The 21,357-nt window shown below is 42.9% G+C and overlaps 1 protein-coding gene across 1 annotated transcript in view; it reads left to right on the top strand.

The window, feature by feature from the left end:
• LOC308294590 (PDZ domain-containing RING finger protein 4) overlaps positions 1 to 21,357 on the top strand; it is a gene marked incomplete at both ends in the record, with an annotated part of 101,987 nt that overhangs the window by 53,463 nt on the left and 27,167 nt on the right. Inside the window, 2 exons of the mRNA XM_080737327.1 lie at positions 2,203 to 2,459; positions 5,820 to 5,916. Coding sequence (XP_080593453.1) covers positions 2,203 to 2,459; positions 5,820 to 5,916 — 354 coding nt within the window. The remainder of the gene's footprint in view (positions 1 to 2,202; positions 2,460 to 5,819; positions 5,917 to 21,357) is intronic.

The raw sequence follows: 21,357 nt of genomic DNA, 5'->3' as shown, positions 1-21,357 counted from the left end.
ACAAAATATTTTGAGATTGGGTTTGGCGGACAAATAAATAATTTTGGGGGTCCTCGACATGAAAAGGTTTGAGCACCACTGATATAGAAACTTTTTTTTTTTTTCATTTGTAGAATTGGCCTCAGGTCTTAATGGGTTGAAGGTCTTGATAGGAGTTTGAGTGAACAAGGTATCTTTACTGAGCATTAGAAGAGTCCCACCCTCACTCCAGCAGTACATTAACTGTCTATCTGCTGCACTTGAAATTAGGTCACTTTGTCAAGAGTCTGCAGGATTTAATCCTCTTCCATTATAATTTTTTTGCATTGCAATGCAGGAATTCAAAATATAGATTGACAGACTGTACTGCTTTGAGTTTTCCTTCCTGTCGTTCGTTTTATTTTCATTGGTTGGATGCTAAGTGCAGATTTCTACCCTCTTCTTTTCTGTCCTTTTGAAGAAATCCTTTTAACTGGATTCAACAAGCGTGCCCTGCAAGCAAAACGCTTCAATCCAAATGCCAGACTTGAATAAAACTGCTTGAATAATTGTGCTGCGTCTACCCCTTTTTTTCCCCTGCCGCTATCTAAATTATAATCTCTAGTTTCGGTATCTATACCAAATCACATTCTCTGAGGTATAGCACAGCAATGGGTTTCTTTTCCAGAGCAATTACTGGGGCTAAATGAAGCGGTGATTTTCTTCATACATGGGCCAGCTGCAGTGCAAATGGTTTTCACTCTGCCAGAAAATCTAGTTGATTCTATGGAGCCCAAAGCCTGAGGATGCACTTATGAGTGAATGAGAGCCACACTGGGGCAGCAATAGAGAGAACCGAGGGCTTTTTATCCAGCCATACTTATCGTGTCACTTCAGACTGTATTCTCTTGAATGCCTTTTACAAAGATGCAGTGTTTGGTTATCTTCTGTGGCAAAAAAAGAAATAAAATGTGCTTGAACTTCATTTATAAAATGACGAGGATCTGCTGTAGTGTCTCGAACTACGCTGCAGTATATTATTGTGCACTACGTTGTCGAGGACCAGAGGTGTGGGCAACTTTGAAATACCCAGAATGTTGCTCTCTTGTTTGATCGACACCTGACTCAGAAATCAGTTTATCTTACACTAGTAACACATCTCTTGGCATGGTTCCTGAGAGGTGATCCATCTACAAGTGGGTGTGTCTGTCTGTCTGGGGCTAATCTCGCAAACCTCAGAACAAATCAGCCCCACATTTATTGTGCACACGGCCAGACAGTACGCCAAGTAACACCTCTATCCTTGCCCTCTCTATTTTCTCTCTTTTCCCAATGTTCAGCCATTATGACCCGGAATAGGGATGCTAGGGTTCAAGTAGTTACACATTGGCTTGGTGATTTTTTACTTTTACTTGTTAGTAAAAGTACTGTATCAATACTGTGATTACACAGTTGAGTAAATGTACTTAGTTACTTTACACCAGTGGTTTTCAACCAGTGGTCCGGGGACCACCAGTGGTCTTTGAGGGGGTTCCAGGTGGTCCCCAGATAAATGATGGAGAGTTGGCAACCAAACGGACCCTTATATATCTGTAACTCTTGAGAACGTAAAATGAAACCAAATGGACCTGTAAGGGTCATTTTACGCTCTCAAGAGTTAAATTATTGTTAAACATCTGCATCACTTAATTTACATGAAGTCTACACAATTGGAGAATGTAGAAGAATTGTTATTTGGATCAACATTTGCCTTGTTATCCCTCCTATGGCACCGCATCAATACAGCATGGAATTGTGGACAAAAGTTTTGGGTCTGACAGGCTGAATCTCATCATTTAATGGTGGTCCAAGCACACCGCAAGGCGTTGTGTTCTTGTAGATTGGCTATTTTCACTATTTTAAACCAGTAAGACTCCCTAATCGAGAGAAAAGCGACCGCTAGGTCTCAAAAATGTGTTTTGCGAAAATCGGCCTGATGGTGGCGCTAAATGAGACAGATAAATGTAGATGACATGACTGACTGTGTATACTGTGTACCGCTTTGCGTGATTTTAGGTGCATCGTTTTGCGTGATTGTAGGGCAAAATCTGTAGGAGCAGTGTCCAAAAATGTGTTTGAAAAAATGGGCCTGATGGTGGCGCTAAATGGGACAGATCCATGTTGATGATGTGAACAAGGTTGAAAAGCATTGTTTTACACCACTGCGTGTCTGAAGTCTTTCCCCTTCTTCCTCCTCCTCCTCAGGTGAACGGTAAAGAGCTGTCCAAGTCCAGCCATGAGGAGACAGCGGAGGGCTTCCGCTGCAGCGCCAAAGACCCCATCGTGGTGCAGGTCATCAGGCGGGCGCCCGGAGGCCGCCCCCACGGCTCCCCTCAGGAAATCCACGTGGTGGACGTGTGCACGCAGACCGACATCACCTTCGAGCACATCATGGCGCTGGCCAAGCTGCGACCCACGACCCCGCCAGTGCCTGATGTCTGTCCCTTCCTGCTCTCTGACAGGTATGGCTCCTATCGTCACTGTCGGGGCAGTAAACCTCGTATCTCCAAGTTTCAAATTTGTACGCTTTTTCGACAAGTGAAACCCTGCTTCATCGTGCAAGACTGTCGCTCAAAGCTGGTGAAAATAGCAGATCTACAAGCACCCAACGGTGTAGGCTATTTTCACTGTTAAATCGCTTTTAAAATGATAAATACCCTATGATAAATACCCTAACCCTAACCCTAAAACAAATGGTTTTGGACATACAAGGTTTCCACCCAACAACAATGATATATCTGAAAACGCCTATAGGTAGGCCCCTATATACCTGTAAACCCCGATTCTGATTGATAGTGAAGTTACGTTTTGACAGGAAACGGAGAGAGAGAGAGAGAGAGAGAGAGAGAGAGAGAGAGAGAGAGACGCACCAAAGGCCGTCAGGATCGGACTCGAACCCGCAATGAGCTGTCAGGATGCATTAGAGCATACCTGTGGGTGCCCGGACTGCTGGCCTAGAGGTTAAATATAACTCCATATCATAAACAACACGTCACATACCTTACAGCTGGGCTGTTTATTTTTTGGAACACAGTTCTTATTACTGTATGAAGCGATCTAAGATGACGCTATGATATTTTCAATAGAAGAAATACCTCCTTGACCCAGGGAGGTCAAGGACAAGGATAATGGAGTGAAGTCAGGACTTCGGTACTACTAATAATTGTGTGTTATCTTCTTTAAAAGTACCCTAACCTTTTCATTTTAAAATGCCGATTGATTTGAAAAGAGTTGCTGAAAAGGACTGGAGAAAATAATATAATATCATACAGGTCACGGGACATCAACACAAAAGGCAATTAGGCCTGTCACAATTATTTCATAATCACAACTATTTCATATAATCGCTTTTTTCTTTTCATCTTGAATTTTTTTTGAAAAATTAAATAAAAATTAAAAAATTGCAGAAATAGCAGATCTGCAATCTTGTAGATCAGCTACTTTTGCTATTTCTAAGTATAAAATGTAGTGATGTCCAACGATTAAATGTTTTAAAATGCATTAACGTGGACAGCGGTAATAAAATGATTAAATATGTCAGTAATTGTGCAATGTATACATTATTATACTCCAATGTTCAATGCCAAAAACACTATTAAATCCTTAATCACAATTATTTGTGTGACAATTAATCATCAACTTAAAATTGTAATCGTGACCCTATAGGAAATACACGTGCATTACCCAAATACAATATACAGTACACAGTACGCAGAGAATACTGACAAATCGATCCATATTGTCATTGCGACATACTTTACAGCTTTCCCTTTGTTCAGATTTAAAAGCCACTCAATGGCACTGTTTGTTGCCTATTGACTGGTGCCAGTGGGAAAAGCTGCTCTGTCTTACTTTAAACCCGCCTTCAATTATAAAATCGTAATTGAAATCACGCCACAATTGAAAGGGCAATACACAGCTGTGTCCTCAAACAAGACATGAAAGCATCTAAAAAGCAACAAAGCCAGCAAGGTTATTTTTATAGCACAATCCGACAACACTGCAATTCAAAGTGGTTTAGATCAAACAGTAAGAGCATTAAGACAAGAAACACATTAAAGACAGATAAAATAGATCGATATATCTCAATATAATGCAACGGCAAACAGAACACAGGGTTCTTCTTGGAAAACAACAAAGAAATCTGTGGTTTATTGCTTCCCTTTGCTTGGAGTTTTGCTCATACTCCATTAATCTCGCAGGAGCAGCAAACAAACGAACAAGACAAAGTTTAGCATATCTAGGTTTCTCCTCTTGGGACGTTGCAACATTAACTATGCAGTGGGCTTTTATTACAGCGTAGTGGAAGATAACAGACAGACATATGATTAATTCCAATAACATCAAAGCATACCTAATTACACACGCACACATCGACAATGGGTGCTAGGCCAAAGAAACTAATATTTAAAGAGGGCGAGCCCGCACACTGGCTTCAAGGCAAAGGATCGCTTTATTGACTAGACAGCGTTTTGATCCTCACAGGATCTTCATCGGGTCAGTATATTAAATCCAATAACATCTCTTGGATGATGAATTGACGGGGTTTAAATTTGATCAAGTATACATTGCCATTTACTGTCCACCAGAGACCTCACACACTATACAGCCATCGAGGGATCCGATTTCAATCTGGTGTTTTATATGCATTATTGAAAACAAACATGGTCATCGTTCGCCGATAACCAACCATGATAAGGTGCAACCAACACATTTATTAAACACTGTCTTTTATAGGCCCAGGTATTTCATGCATGACCCGGCCTAACCCTCTGTCCATCTTTCAGTATAGCTGTATAGATTCCCCACAGGCCCTGCTTGTAATAATTGCAGCTGCTTGGTATATCCATTTTGTTTCATGGAAGGCTTTACAAGGTGATTAAAGTGAATGGGCTAATAAAAAACTAGGCAACACCAGTGCAATGCTAGCCTCGCTGGCTACTTGCAGCCTCCGGGGCTCAGCCCAAATGTAATCAATGTGACCCATAAAACCCCCCATTTTCCGCTCTTCATTGGAGATCAGGTGCACAAGCCAATATATTGCCGGATTTTATAGATATAACAAATGTTTGGCGTTCTTATTTTTCAGGGTGCATTGTAAACCTCTGTAATTGTATTCGACGACGCGCACGCCGCCAGAGAGATGTTTCAATGTATAATATTGTACAGTAGAATCAGAGTAATAAAGCATGTTGACGTTTACTGGTCTGGTTCCTTTGCCCAGGAGATCATTTTTGAGACTGGTCATGTAGGTTTTTTTTTTTTTTACAGTGGTGGGTAGTCTGCATTTTTGAAGACATGAGTTTGTACAGTATGATAGCGTTCTATCGTACACGCCTTGATTAGTATCTTGTGTGGCTTTCAAGCTGCTCATCTGCAGCGGGGTCCCATTCAACGTTGTTTTGTTCTGTGAGTGAGTGCAACATAATGGAGTTACACCATACAACGTGTGGGGGGGTTGTCAGTCAAGAGCATGGAAGCAAATTAAATAACCGTGTTTTTGTGATTAACAAATGGCTGGTACTTTTATCACATGCCATTCTACTGGCAGTGAAAGCACTTGACAAATCCTTTCTTCTTGGCAATGACGAAACATCCTGTCACTTCAAGGTATTCAATGCATATTATGTGAAAGGGAATGAGCGAGGACTCTGGCTTTGCCATAGCAAAAGACGACTCTTCTCTCGATGTCTCCACTTTCCACTCCACATAATGGTTTCTATTTTTATTACCCCTAATTGTTTGTATCCGCCCATCTCCCCCCATCTCTTTCTTTCTCTCTATCTGTCTCTCTCTCTCTCTGCTTCTCTCTCCACTGACAGCTGTCACTCTCTGCAGGACCAGGAGTTCTATGAAGGGACCGACTACCTCTCACCTCTGCCAGCCGATGGAGAGAGGACAGAGGAGTTTGAATATGAGGTAAGAATCAGTTTCACCCCTATAGTCAGTTTTTTCTTTCTTTTTTTTTTTTTAGCTGTGCTAACCGCTCCAATACATGCCTTTGTGTGTATGTTCAAGTGTTTTTCCATTGTATCAAATAGAGATGCATGTATATCTACTAGTACGACGCCTCAGGGCGACAGGCAACCTCGCCCTAAAGGGCGATGTCCACAGTGACGTGGACATCAGGGGTCTCCATATATGGGCATAAAAGGGATTTGTTCCCCCTGCCATCACTGGGATCTCTCTAACAGGGCATCATTAATATTGATGACATCAGGGAACTCCATATGGGCATAAAAGGGATTCTGTTAGTGTGACATCAAAGTGAAGCCAGAGTGTGATATCAGAGCGGCAAACCCATTCTGTTAGAGTGGTTCCCCTGACATCACAGTGACGTCAGAGCTTGATGTCAGAGCAGGCAAACCCGTATAGACCGTAAAAATGGGTACACGTCTACACAGACGGACACGGACAAGCTGTGACGTTTCTCATAGTAAACTGTGACCTTCGTTCGCAACAACGCAACGTGTCACGGCGCAACTTGTTGTGAGCTTGTACATCTAATTATTGTGGTTGCTATAGGCAACACACTATTGTATTCGGTCCGAGATCTTTTTTCTCAGCAGAGTGAACCTTTTGTAAACTCTCTGAGTGATGTGTTATCTGGGTTGTAAAGCTGAAATGCATAGACTTTGTAATGTCCAATGTAATGTCCTATTAGACGCGATTGGTCATGCTTCGCTTGACATCACTATATAATTTGTTGTTAAAGGGATATTTCACTTTCAAAAAAGTTTTGTGTCATTTTATCGTCTAATCAGGCTTTTATGAACACCATTTAATTTGCTTCATTCAATATTTACATTTACAATTTGATTTGAATGTTATCAGGCCCTCCAGGCCCAGGGCCTCTCCCCATACACACCCATTGTAACTTCAAACTCCATTTGATAACATTTACATCAAATATCTAAATATTGAATTAAGCAAATTAAAATCTGTCCAGGGTGTTCACAAAAGCCTGATTAGACGATAAAATGACCAAAAGTTTTTTTGAAAGTGAAATATCCCTTTAACCCTTTTCTGAACTCTGATTGGCCAATATAATGACGGAGCGATATCACAAAATACAAGACAGAATTCAAGAAGGGAGCTTTCTACTAAACCATTTGATTACAAGTGTGCAAATGGAGAGTATAATGTGCTTGGACCTCCTCAGAAGTGCTCTTGAGGCACCTACAGTACATGTTTGCAGTGTCGTCAGTTCAGAAAAAGCTACAGTAAGGTATGGCAACATAACTTGCACGTGTCTTGCACGCGCGCGAGGACACCAGTTGTTGCCATACCTTAGCAACAGGCACAACTACAGTACATTTTATTATTTCCAACCTGTAGCAAAGGTATGGCAGCTGCCATAGCCTGCCATACCCAACTGACGCCTCTGCATGTTTGTATCAGGAGAAGAATCTCTCTGAAGAAGCGAGTAAAGCTATGAGCACTTTTCCAGGAAGATATGAAAATTTGATCGACTTTTGTATGCACAACGACGTGTCATCGAGCTATAGAGAACAGGGACCATTATTGATGTGATTGGAGTGTGCAGGAGTGCTGAATTACCAGAGGCATATCAAAAACAGAAGCATGGATTCGCTTCCACCGGCCAGGAAATTTAGCACTGCCTGTAATCATCATAATTGACTATGGTGCAGCTTCTGTACAATACAAGTGCTTACACGTATACTACTGTACATACATTAGGACACACACACACACACACACACACACACACACACACACACACACACACACACACACACACACACACACACACACACACACACACACACACACACACACACACACACACACACACACCATGCAAGCTCATATGGGCACACACATGCACAGGTTGCATACACACACACACACACAAACACATAGGAATGCCACCCAACCCTACACCATACAACATATGCTTATAAAACACTCTGTTTACCAATCAGTCCAAGAGCCCCACACTAATTGACTCGGCACACAATCCCCAAGGGCACAGCCGGGCAGATGAACAGTCACATGATAGATATCTTGGAGTATCCTCAAGACCTTTGACACTCCCCCATGGAGATGACGACAGCTCTGTACTACGGCGTGAAAAGGGAGGAGAGCGTTAGGCTCAGAATTCATAATGAGGAATTGTCTTTATTGCAGGGGTCTTCAACAGGTTGTCCGGGACCCCTATGTGGTCCTCCAGATCTTTGTGTGATAGAAACCTTTTTTCTCTTTTTTTATATCAACCACTTGAACCCTAGTGTCCATATTCGGATAACTTTTACAAAATAGCCGCTTACAACATCTCGTGCTGCGTTTAGCAGACTAAGTACAGGGTGAAGGGTCAAGTTAATTAAGGATGACGGTTCAAGTGGTTAAATATCTGAAATTGACATGAATCCAAAATATATTGAGGATTGTGCTGTCAAACAATGTAACTATATGGAATTCATGAAAAGGTTATGGGGGTCTCTGCTTCATCTCTCTCTCAACTAAGGGGTCCTTGGCCTGAAAACGTTGAAGACCCCTGCTTTAGTGTCTTGGTCTTGGTTATGTGCAGCATTACATTGCCCAGCATACTTCTAGACATATATACATATTCAAAGTACCAAAAGTAAAAGTACAAAATATACAAGCTCACAACGCTCCGCGTTGCGACACGTTGTGAGCTTGTAGATCTGCCATTTTTGGCAAATGTTCCTCCCAGAATAGGGATGAGGGGGCTCAAGTGGCTAAATGTCAAACTGTAAAGTTAGAAATCTACTATTACAAGCGCACAACGTGTCACAACACCACATATACATTTTGTAATGGGACATTCTGCATAATGAGTACTTTTACTTTTGTGATGGAAAAGTACTCACATTTTGTAAGTAAAGTAAAAGTATCAATAATACAATATAGAAATACTCTGCTACAAGCAAAAGTCCGGAATTCAAAATGTACTTGAGTAAAAGTATGAAAGTGTTTTCTATTTTCTAATAGCCAAGGTATAAAATAGGGCAGAAGTGGTTTGTGTATGTTTTATAATATTATAATTTGTATATGCAAAGTAACTAGTAACTAACGTTTTCAAATAAATGTAGTGGAGTAAAAGTACAATATTTGAATGCGAGATGTAGCGGAGTAGACTTAATTACTTCACACCACTGGGTGTTGGTGTGGAACAAAGTGAACTATATGTTGAGAGACTGACAGCAGCATATTTCACTAGCAGGGGCGTCAGAAGGGAGGGGGGGGGGGGGGGGGGGGGAGTGGGACTGAGTTACTAGGGCCCAAGGTGGAGAGGCATTAATTATTTCATACTTTAACTATTGAAAAATAGCAGATATACAAGCTTACAGCACGGCACAGAGTGCTGCGCTGCGAGCCTGTAGATCTGCTATTTTTGAAAAGTCGTGAAAATGTGTGCAAATCTTTGAATATATGTACTTTTTAAGCAAACAATTTTGTAACTCAAATTTGGCTTCTGGGGGTCCCTGGAACTAAATATTTTGAGATGGGGGTCCGTGGCCAAATACATATCATTTTGGGGGTCCTTCACATGAAAAGGTTTGAGCACCACTGACATAGAAAAATTGTTTGTTTAAAAAACCATAGAAGGATTTGAAATATTCAAAGACTTTCACAAATTTCAAGATTTTTTAAAAATAGCAGATCTACAAGCTCGCAGCACGCACCGAGTGCCGCGCTGCAAGCTTGTAGATCTGCTATTTTTCAATAATTAAAGCACAACATGTTCCCCCTATGAAGAACATTCATGGGGGGCCCGCAGTGAATCCTTGTACCCAGGGCCCAGAATTTGGTGTGACACCCCTGTTCACTGCAGCTGAATAGCGGAGGTGCAGGGAACTGGCGCAGATATTAGTTTGATAGATGAACTTACAAAGCTTGTCGGCCTCCTTTAACCGCACAGACACACACACAGACGGAGTCCTCCACACACAATCAACCAAAGTGTGACACTCTCTCTCACATGCGCATGTGTGCGCACGCACGCAGGCACGCACGCGCGCACGCACGCACGCACGCACACACGCACGCACGCACGCACACACACACACACACACACACACACACACACACAAAACACTGTATAGACAGTAGACACTGTGGCATGGCCAGACTAATATCATTGCGTAGATATTAGTCTGGAATCTCTGTGTGGAACCTGCATTTCCAAGGGGCAGATTAAAAATAAAAAGCCTCTGATGATAAACCCAACCCTTATTTGCATACTGGGCCCTGATTGGTGCCCCACAACATCTGGGGCAGAGAAATCCAATCACAACCGAGTGGGGCCATAACCAAATCTGCTGAGGGCTGGCAGATCCATCTGGTTTCCAGGCTATATAGAGACTGCATGCATGCATTTATGCATACTGTATAGTACATTACACGCACATACACAAACACACACATACACTTGCACACTAATAAGCGCTGCATGCATATAAATGCATACTTGCTCATACAGTACTGTAAGTGTGCATGCACGCGCACACACGCACGCACACATGTACCATAGCTGTGACAGGAGGTGATAAACAGACTCTCAGCTGCATAGCGAGACCGTCTCGACCCAGAGACTTCTATCCTAATATCCTTCATTTCCAAGTCATTGAGGAGCGGCTCTGCTGCGTCGCAGGACCTCTGCCTGATCTGATCAGTGGTGGAAGAAGTACTCACATGTCGTCGTTGTCGGGTGGAAACCTTGTATGTCCAAATACTGTTCGTTTTGTATTTATCATTTTAAAAATGATTTAGACTAGTGAAAACAGCCGATCTACAAGTACACAACGCCTCACGGTGTTGTGTGCTTGTAGATCTGCCGTTTTCACTAAGATCGCTTTACATCGCGAAAAAAACGTGCACATTTGAAACTTGGAGAGACGAGGTTTCTGCCCGACAGTGACAACTCAGCGCCGTTACCAAGTTATGTGCTTTTATGGACAGAATAGTAAATATTAAGCCCCGCTAGTTCGCATGGTCCAAGTTAAAACCAAGCAAAAAAAAAAAAAAGACGTCCAACTGCCTTGTTAGCTAGCTCACCCAGTAGCGAGGGTTAGCAGGAAATCCAACGGCTGGGGATCGATTCCCACTGAGGGAACGACCAGCACATTATTCCTCTAAACGTGTGTTGGCGCATGCGCAATGCAATGACAAGACGAACGGTGATAACGGGTCAGACTACTGAGCCTTAGCCAAGCGATGGCAACGGTGATAACAGACCCATACTAAGGATCCATGACAACGGGGATATCGGCTAGTATTTGAGGTATACTTAGTTCCTTTCCACCCCTGGATGTGATGCATGATGATTGCCCTCGGTCCACCACACGCCCACATGTGTTTCATTTGGATGTGTCTGAACGCTTCCACCAGCTGAGCTCTCGGAGCTGTTTCTACACCTCCTAAAGAGATGTGTGCATCCACTTGTGTCGCCGAGGCCCCAGCGTCAACATATAATGCATTAAAGCCGCCCTCCTCTTTATGCCTGATTTCTATTAACAAATCCTATTATGTTGTGTGTGTGTGTGTGTTTGTGTGTGTGCTTTGCGAGCCTTGTACCACTCTTTATTTCATGCTTGGGGAAGTAGATTCCACACTAACGCAACCCCACTTACCGAATGTCAATAAGAAACGTCCTCCGAGGAGGAAGACGTAGGCGAGCGCTCAATGCTGCTGCTCTCTGAGCTTAGGCCGTTACTCACTGCACAGAGAGAGAGAGAGAGAGAGAGAGAGAGAGAGAGAGAGAGAGAGAGAGAGAGAGAGAGAGACGGTGGGAGATAGATCAGAGGTAGGGCAGGAGAAACAGAGAGGGGAGCAGTGGTGTAAAGTAACTATTAAGTACGTTTACTCCAGTGCTGTATTCAAGTACAATTTTGAGATATCTTTACTTTACCGGAGTATTTTCAGTACTTTTTACTCCACTACATCTCAGAGGTGAATATTGTACTTTTTATTCCACTGCAATTATTCGAAAACGAATTGTTACTTTGTAGATTTTGATGATTATTACAAAACTAAAATTAACCACTTCGGCCCTATATGCAGTACTTTACATTTCAGCGTTTGGAAATAGACGTTCTACTACAGGCTTGTAGATCGGCTATTTTCAAAAGAGTTGTATACATTTTATACATTATGAAAACTTGTGAAATGGGAAATTCTCCATTATGAGTACTTTATTCTTTTGAGACTTTAAGTACATTTTTATAACAATACTTTTGTACTTTTGCTCAAGTAAATGTTTAATTCCAGACTTTTACTTGTAACAGAGAGTTTCTACATTTCAGTGTTGATTGCGACCAAAGGTCGCATATACCCTGAAAAACCGTGTCGCTTGAGTGACCTTCCTTCCGTAACCTTCCTTCTGTAACCTTCCTTCTGTACGGGAGTGATGTCAGTGTGATGTCAGCGAGTTGTGACATCACTTCCTGTACGGGGCGGCTACACGAAATGTGGATAACAATGGAGATAGTCCAGTCCATCATGTCATATGGGACTACCGTCATAGACAGTAGCAAAAGAGAAGGATACACAAGACTAAGAAAGACAAAAAAAGAGAAGAATAAAAAAGAAAAAAAAGGAGGAGGAGGATAAAGATACCAAAAGGAGAGAGAAGAAAGGGTGGATGAGGTACAATGTGTCTCAGAAAAGAAAATGTAACAAGGAGGTGGCAACGGGGCAGCTAGATAAAGTTATTAGGCCTGGATCCGACTTTAAGTCGACGCACAGGATTCCAGAAGTGTAGCGCTTATTCGCTCTTGTATCAAACTGGTACTCGAAACGTTCTTAGAATTGAATATATATTTTCTAAAGTAAATATGGGGGCGGCTGTGAAAAAAAGAGAAGAATAAAAAAGAAAAAAGGAGGAGGAGGATAAAGATACCAAAAGGAGAGAGAAGAAAGGGTGTATGAGGTACAATGTGCGGTATCCTCCTTGTCAAGCTCGACGTTGGGCATTTGGACCTATACATGGAGAAATGGAGCAAATCTGTTTGGCCTAAACATGGAGATGTGGTACAGAATGACTCATATATGGGCATAAAAAGTACGTCATGTGACATCACTTCCTGTACAGACAGACAGCCATTGACTCCGGCCTAACAATGGCTACTGTCTATGACGGTAGTCCCATATGACATGATGGACTGGACTATCTCCATATATAGTCTCCATGTTTAGGCCCTATCGCTCACACCCTAGGTGGGGTTGGCGATAGGGCCTTTCTGTGTGGAGTTTGCATGTTCTCCCCGTGTCTCCTAGGGTTGATACCCTCACAAAAACATGAACAAACTCCCCCAGAATGACAACAACTAGAATCGTCAGAGAAACGCTGTGGTTGGCTAGATAGTCAAGAATTGGCGCGACCTCGCCCTTTAGGGCGAGGTCGCATGTCACCCTGAGGTCGCATTACACCCTCAGGTGTCTTACTAGTACTTTTACTTATCATCACTGTCGGGCAGAAACCTCATAGAAAAGTAGAACAGCTGATCTACAAGCACACAACGCTTCGCGGTGCGAGACGTTGTGTGCTTGTAGATCGGTTGTTTTCACTAGTTTAAATCATCTATCTATAAATGCGAGAAGTCTCTGCGTGTCTGCGTGTATGTAATCCGCGTATCTCGAGAACCGTTCGTCCCACCGGCTTCAGATTCGGCACGCACGTTCTCCGCCGCGGCGCGGAGTGCAGTGCCCGGCCTCGACCCGACCCGACGCGCGTTTTTTCCGAAACGGCGCGAAACGTTCGGAATCTCCTTATGCGGGGTTGATTGTTGACATCAGGCTGTTCCGGAGGAAATCGGCGAAAGCTCTGACTCATTGTGACATCACTTCATAAAAGGCTCTGACATCGCGTACGCCACATGAGTCAACAAAAAATCTCTGTGAGTGTGTATGTATGTATGTAATCCGCGTATCTCGAGAACCGTTCGTCCCACGGGCACGCGCGTTCTCCATATATGGGCATAAAATGAATGCCCCCATATATGGGCATAAAATGGATTGCAGACAGACAGATACAGATATCTCCATATATGGACATAAATGGACAGAGGCAAACAGATGGTCAAAGATCTCCATATATGGGCATAAAATGGACGCAGACAGACAGATACAGATATCTCCATATATGGGCATAAATGGACACAGGCAAACAGATGTTCAAAACGGGTCCTATATGGGCATAAATGGACACAGGCAAACAGATGTTCAAAACGGGTCCTATGACAACAGGTATAATGAGGTTTGCATTAAAGGGGGAACCGGCACTGTGTCTGCAACACAGTTGGAGGCACAGACAGATACTCCATATATGGGCACCCGGCGCGAAACGTTCGGAATCCCCTTATGCGGGGTTGATTGTTGACATCAGGCTGTTCCGGAGGAAATCGGCGAAAGCTCTGACTCATTGTGACATCACTTCGCGGTGCGAGACGTTGTGTGCTTGTAGATCGGCTGTTTTCACTAGTTTAAATCATTTTAAAAATTATAAATAAAGACATACAAGGTTTCCACCCGACAACGACGTTATACTGTAGATAAAACATCATTGGATAAGAGAAAGCGAGAGAGGGAGAGACAAGGAGAGGGGAACGGCAAGAGGAGGAGAGAGAAAGAGAGGGGGTCGGAGAGAGAGAGAGAGACAGACAGAGATTTCTTTAAATTACCTCAGTCAGATAAAAAGAAGCCTGCCATCAGAAGAAATGTCTAAATCTAATTTACCTCTCTAATATGCGAGGACATTGATGTTTCCTTTAGTACAGAGGCAATCACCATAGCTATAGTCTGGATGCCCGAGGAAGAGGAATGCCATCAAAGCATTGATTGTACATAAAATAGGTATATATTTTGTTCTTTTTTCTTTTCTTTTTTTAAACCTTTTGTTAAAGCTGCAGTCTGGAAAAAAATCCTTACCTGAGAACATGCGTCTCCCGTACCAGACACCAAAAATGTCTACAGTTCTCAACCAAGTGTCAATCCTTGCTTTGCGAGGATGTAATGTAGTGCACTTATACTTGCACTACATTTCAGAGTAGGGAGACCTCAAACTACTGCAGATCTGCTAGTTATATAGCATTGTTTTTACTAACCTTTCAAGACCCTTAGAATATTTTGCTCCACAGCGATCTATACACTGATCGTCGCAAAGGACGGAGGAGATTCTCTGCTTTAATTGGTGGGAAATGTGCCGTTGCGATGCTCCATTCCCTAGTTCTGGCAGTTGAATGTAGCTTGTTTTAGCCAAAAAGCAACAGAAAGCAGAGAAAATGTTTTGTGATGACGTCATTTCCATGTGTATTCTCCTTCTGAGGTTCTGTAGCTCTCTATCGTAAACCACTGAAAACATCACATGACGAACAACACGTCAATGGCGATCTGTGCCTTGGTTTGGATTGGTGAATTAGTCGTCATTGGCAGTCAATGAGTTTTAAAGAAGGTTCTGGATTCCAGCTTTAACTTTCTTGTCTGTTTGTCGTACGTGTTGTCTGGATCGGATGGCTGGCCTGAAGATGAGCAGAATGCTGAGGGATTGTCTAGTCTAGCCGAGGTGTTAAGAGCAGCCAGAAATGCTGTGTAGTGACCTTTATTATAACACCACGTTTTGCCCCCTCTGGCCAAGATTTAAATCCCATCAGATGTAGTGTATTATGGCCTACTGCTTTATCTCCCTCTCAGCAGGGCTCTCTGCTTTTCCAATAAATTAAACGTGAACTGCACGCTGTGTTTTTATAAAGACCCTCTCAAGCCGAACTGCTCGAGAAGAAGCAAGGAAATTTGAGAGCAATTTCAAGAGGCATTGAAGACATTTTCCTTGGTAATTCATAGCAGTGCAGTTAGCTTTTTCCGAACGTAGATTTGAAGATAAAGTGAATCTCCACTCTGAGAAGAATTGGAGATTCAAATAACGCTTCCTCCTCCTTCCACGTGTGTAATGTTTTAACACAGAGTCTGTGAAAAAAACAAAAAAATCCGCACACCAGCATGCTGCTCCCAAGCCTCCCATCGTGGATCTTATTATTGGTAACGTTTCGAGATGCTAGGCTCTTCCTCAGACCTTACTTGACAGCTTTATTCAGTATGCGATGAGCACACCTGTGGCCTGACAATGATCCATTGAACACCCTGTCCCAAAAGATTATTACAACATCACATACAATATATACAATACAACACAATATTCTGCCCAGCAAATCTTTTTTCAACAGACATTAGGGATTATACAAAAGGACTCAAGCTGTATAGCCGTCATAAAGCTACCTAAAGAGGCGACTCTTTTCTACTTTAAGGAAAGTAAAAAATAAAAGCAGGGACAAGAGATACCCTATGGCACCTACGCTTTGGAAACAACTCAGAGGACAGACAGTAGGTGCGTTTTAATGCGCATTAAGGCTTTTGCGCATAAATCTTTTTATGGAAACACTTCAAAATTCGAATAAACTTTCATTATTCGCAAAAACATTTTTGCGCTTGGAGGAGGTGAATTTTGAGGCTTTATCGAAAAAATGTAATGCACATTAGTGAATGGAAACACTAAAGCGAATTATGTTTTGAATTAAAATGCATTGAACTCGGGAAGTCGGAACTGGGTGTACCAAGTTACCAACACGTTCAAAGTGCTCAAAAGAAAAACCATTCGTCATTATTATTCTCCGTTCCGCGACGACGTCGCGAGCACAGAACGGCCGAGAACAGCAGACCTCCAAGCTCACATCGCATCCGCAACGAGCTGTGATGAGCTTGTACTGTATATCAGCTGTTATCGTGCTCAATGGTGTTGCGGGGTTGTGGAGTGGAGCGTCTTCTCTCTCTCTCTCTCTCTCTTCTTATCTTATATATGAAATCTATAGGCTGAAGAGCCCTGGGTTAGAGTGCATGTTCAATAATGTGTCATACTTGACTGGAAAAATAGCGCTTGTCCGACTGCTTATTTCATGATCTTCCAAAAATCGCATTTCATCAGTGAATGGAAACAGGCAAAATGCGCATTTTCTTTTTTCGACTTTATGATAATTCACTTCCTAATTCGAATAAGCTTTATGGAAACGCAACGAGTGTCCCTGTACAAAGTGAACCTGTAGGAGAGATCATCATACATCAGAGATCCATGCATATACTGCAGAGGTCTTCAACAGGGGGTCCGGGACCCCGAGGGGGTCCTCAGAGTTACTACAGGGGGTCCTCCAAATCTTTGAGTGATTAGAAACCTTTTTTATATTAACCCTCTAAGGCCCGCATTAAGAAATACTTGAAATAAAAATTTGAAAAAAATCAGATGGTGTTGTAGGAATCCTATTAAGAGGAAAATGTAATGTTTTTTTCAAAAAAATGTTTTTGTAAGATTTTATAGCCATAAATCAAAAATCATAAATCATGCTCTAATTTACATATGGGCGATATTTTTCACAATAATAACATATGTACATGTTCTAGACATTCTAATGACCACCAAAAAAAATAGTACAGGCATTTTACTTATGTTTTTGTGAGGTATAGCTTCCATGAAAAAGTGAGATGTTGTTCGTCAAAACTCTGGAATTTCAGCGGGTGTGGCGGGTGTGAATGTCAGCCCCTGTGGGGGGTATTTATATGCAAATATTGTGGCCAATGGCATTGTAATACTAAACAATAGAATCCAATGGTGGTGTTTAGGTGGTAGGGGGAGCTAAAATAAAATGATTTAAACCTTTTTTTGGATAAAATACAAACGTTGTAATATTACAACCGTGGGCCTTAGAGGGTTAACCACTTGAACCCTAGTGTTCATATTCTGAGAACTTTAGCCGAAAATAGCAGATCTACAAGCTCACAACGCGTTGTGAGCTTGTACAACGAACTGGGAACCCCTCGGGAACCCTCCGTGTTCTAATGATGGTTCCTCTACCCCTGAGCCACTGCCGCCCCTAAGGCGGAGGGACTTTTTTTTCCCCCTATTTCCACACATGTCATAACAGATATTATGACATGGTTCAATGTTGAACATGAGTGGTATTCCCCTTTAAGTAAATCTACTTATGTACTTTACACACTGGTATACATCCATACACATAAACACCTTTGATAAGAGACCATATGGTGCCCTTACAACAACGGTCTGATGTTATGCCCCTTATTAAGCCTTTTTGGAGCTATAGAGTCTGTAATGCATGAATCCAAAGCAATTCCCATCTTAATAGAAGAGTCACACATAACAATTGTGTGTAATAATAGTGTCAAGGGAAAGGGAAAAAAGGTAGGAACACCTTTAAGGCAGAAAGAAATGCAGTACACAGAACTCCTACCGTGAGCCCTCCCTCTCAGAGTTAAAGGAACGCTCAGGGTTTCATGGTGTGGTGTAAATACCGGGGCTATTACACAACGGCTGAGGCATATGGGCCCAAACTACCACTCTTATGGTGTTGGGCTCTATTGAATTAATGACAAAATCGCAGGACATGCACTATAACTGCCTTTCAAAGGGGGAACTGTATAGAAATGCACGGGAAATGCATATAGGTTATAAGGGAATCATTTCCTTCCATTAGTTCCACAGAGTTCTAAAGAAGCAAAGTGCCCAAAGCTCAGAGATGGATAGTGGATCTCTCTCTCTCTCTCTCTCTCTCTCTCTCTCTCTCTCTCTCTCTCTGCCAGTGGCAGCCGTCCACGCGTCTGTGACTGCTTTTTCAATTACTGGTAATCAAAGGCACGATTATTATGACAGCATCCAATGTGCTTTGGCGGTGGGCGGCAGCTCTCCCCCTAATCACGCCATCGCAGTCATTAATTTACTGTCAGCCCTCATCCGTGCGCCACGCTGCAATCTCCCCACCGGAGAGGCTGAGAGCTCTCCTGAAAACAACGTGGAGAAAAAAAGACGAGGCGGGAAGAGGCAGCGTTCCAGAGAGATGGCAGAGAGTGTGTGTGTGTGTGTGTGTGTGTGTGTGTGTGTGTGTGTGTGTGTGTGTGTGTGTGTGTGTGTGTGTGTGTGTGTGTGTGTGTGTGTGTGTGTGTGTTGGAATCAGAACACAGGTTCCCTTGATTTATGCACACGTGTGTGTGTGTGTGTGTGTGTGTGTGTGTGTGTGTGTGTGTGTGTGTGTGTGTGTGCGTGTGTGTGTGTGTGTGTGTGTGTGTGTGAGAGCAACTGTTTTCATGCCAGAAGCATAGAAACATAGGGGGGAAAAGCATCTGTTGAAGGGAGAGGGTTAATCCTTTTGTGTGATTTTCTTTTTTCTCTGACCATACACATGCGCGCGCACACACACACACACACACACACACACACACACACACACACACACACACACACACACACACACTCACGCACACACACGTGCGCGCACGCACACACGCACACACACACACACACACACACACACACACACACACACACACACACACACACACACACACACACACTTGAATTCAAATGAGCTTTATTGGCATGAGAAAACATACTTTTACATTGCCAAAGTGAGTGTCAAAATACAAAAAAGATTAGTTTAAAATGGGAAAGTATATAGGCTACAGTAGGAGGGGGTACAGCATTGTGTCAAACAGAGCTATTGTGTGACATTGGGTCGTTATATTCATGTTATACAGGGTATAAAGCTCACAGCACACACAGTATGCTCCATCCAACATGCAGTAATCATAGCCATCCGTTTTTCCGTGACGATCTCGCCACAGGTCTTGTTCACAGTTCTCCTCCAAACGCATACATTAATTAGTCACAAGCAAATGGAGGTTCTTCCCATTGAGCAGGAGAACGATGATGATGTACCGGCTGCACCACCAGATCTTCATGCTTCCCGTTTGCCTTCAGTGTAGCCGTTAATTTGCTTGGTTTATCTTCAGACAGATGTCTTTACGACACTCCCAGTCATTTGCATATTTCCCGCAGACATCCTCTATCATGTGAGGCTCCCGCTCAAATCGCATCTCCACTCGCATCAAAGTCCTGATCTATAATTAGCCGTGCGCCGGTGTCGTGCGGTAGCCGATCTAATGCTTGTAGATCAGCTATTTTTAGGTATGCGACAAGACACAGGCCTGTGTATTATAAATCAAGGCAAAAGCGGCAATCATAGCATATTGTCACTATGATTCTTATTACCTCCATGACTACTTTATTGCATCAGGAGACATTTTGTTCTACTTTAATATGTGGGAGTGATAGTTCATTAGTCGCTGCCGGTGACTGATGTTTGCAATTGCATTTTGTTCTGCTATTCGCTGGCTAAAGCTTCCTCGTTCCAACAACGCCTTTCACTTCATATCCTTTCAAACAAGAATCTGCTGGGATTTGAAAGTCATTGTTGCTTCTGAGACAGTCAATTAAAGATGTGAGCTTCCTGTCAGGTTTGACGCCGTCAGAGAAGATGAAATGACAAAACTCAGGCACTGTGGTGTTTATTTATTTCTCTCTCTTTCTCTCTCTCGCTCTCTCTCTCTCTCTCTCTCTCTCTCTGTCTCTCTCTCTCTGCGAGATTGCTTGTACAGCTGCATAGGAACACTAGTACAGTATGTGTCCATGTGAGGTGGCTATAGCGATACCGGGATTACAGGGAGTGTGCCGGCCTTGACGTGAGACAACCAATACACATCATATATGAGATACAAAAATAAGATTGTGTATTGATTCGCCAGAGTGGAAATTCAGGTCGGTGTCATAGCAGCAGCAGCAACAACAAACTTGTTCACACTGGTCTTGGGAGAGAGCTGCGTTCTCACCTCACTGGTTGTGATGATCAGAGCAGCCGCTATATGTGTGTTGACATCGAATATTTATAAATTAATCATTTCAGCCACTGGTTAATTAATCCAGCCGCACAGGTCTCTAGTCCAGATGTTCCTTGCCGAGGCAGTGTAAATGCCACTGCCAGAAAATGCACTTGCTTCTTCTTTTGAAAAAGTTGGCCGAAAGTTAAAAGGCAAAAAAGGAATGAAGAGAAATAAATAGAAGTTGAGACTGCGGGGGTAATGGTATTGCCACTGACAGGGGTGGAGGTTAGCATAGTATAGGGGATGGGTAGAGGCATCAGGTGGCAGCTAATATTGTGGTTTTCCCTCCATCCTCTCCGATGGTCCGTGACATCTCCATTTCTCCAAAATGCCTCGTCTGACACGTGTAACCAGCCAACCCTCGGATGTCTGAGAGAAGAGGAGGAAATGGATCTCTCCCGTTTCTCCCTACAGAATTATACAGACCCCTCTCTGAGCCCCCTAGACCCCTCCCCCTCCCTCCCCTCCCAGAGTCCCCACCTTCACCCCCCCTTCTCAATTCTACCGGCTCTTGGCTGGCTTGCTGAAGGAGTTTGTGAGTCTCTGCTCTAATGAAGACCTTGAGAGGAGAGGCCATTTCACAGTTGATTCCCTTCAACA

Source organism: Nannobrachium achirus (assembly GCF_963921795.1).
Source record: "Nannobrachium achirus genome assembly, chromosome: 11".
Classification (NCBI taxonomy): domain Eukaryota; kingdom Metazoa; phylum Chordata; class Actinopteri; order Myctophiformes; family Myctophidae; genus Nannobrachium; species Nannobrachium achirus.
This window is presented reverse-complemented; position numbering and strand designations above follow the sequence as displayed.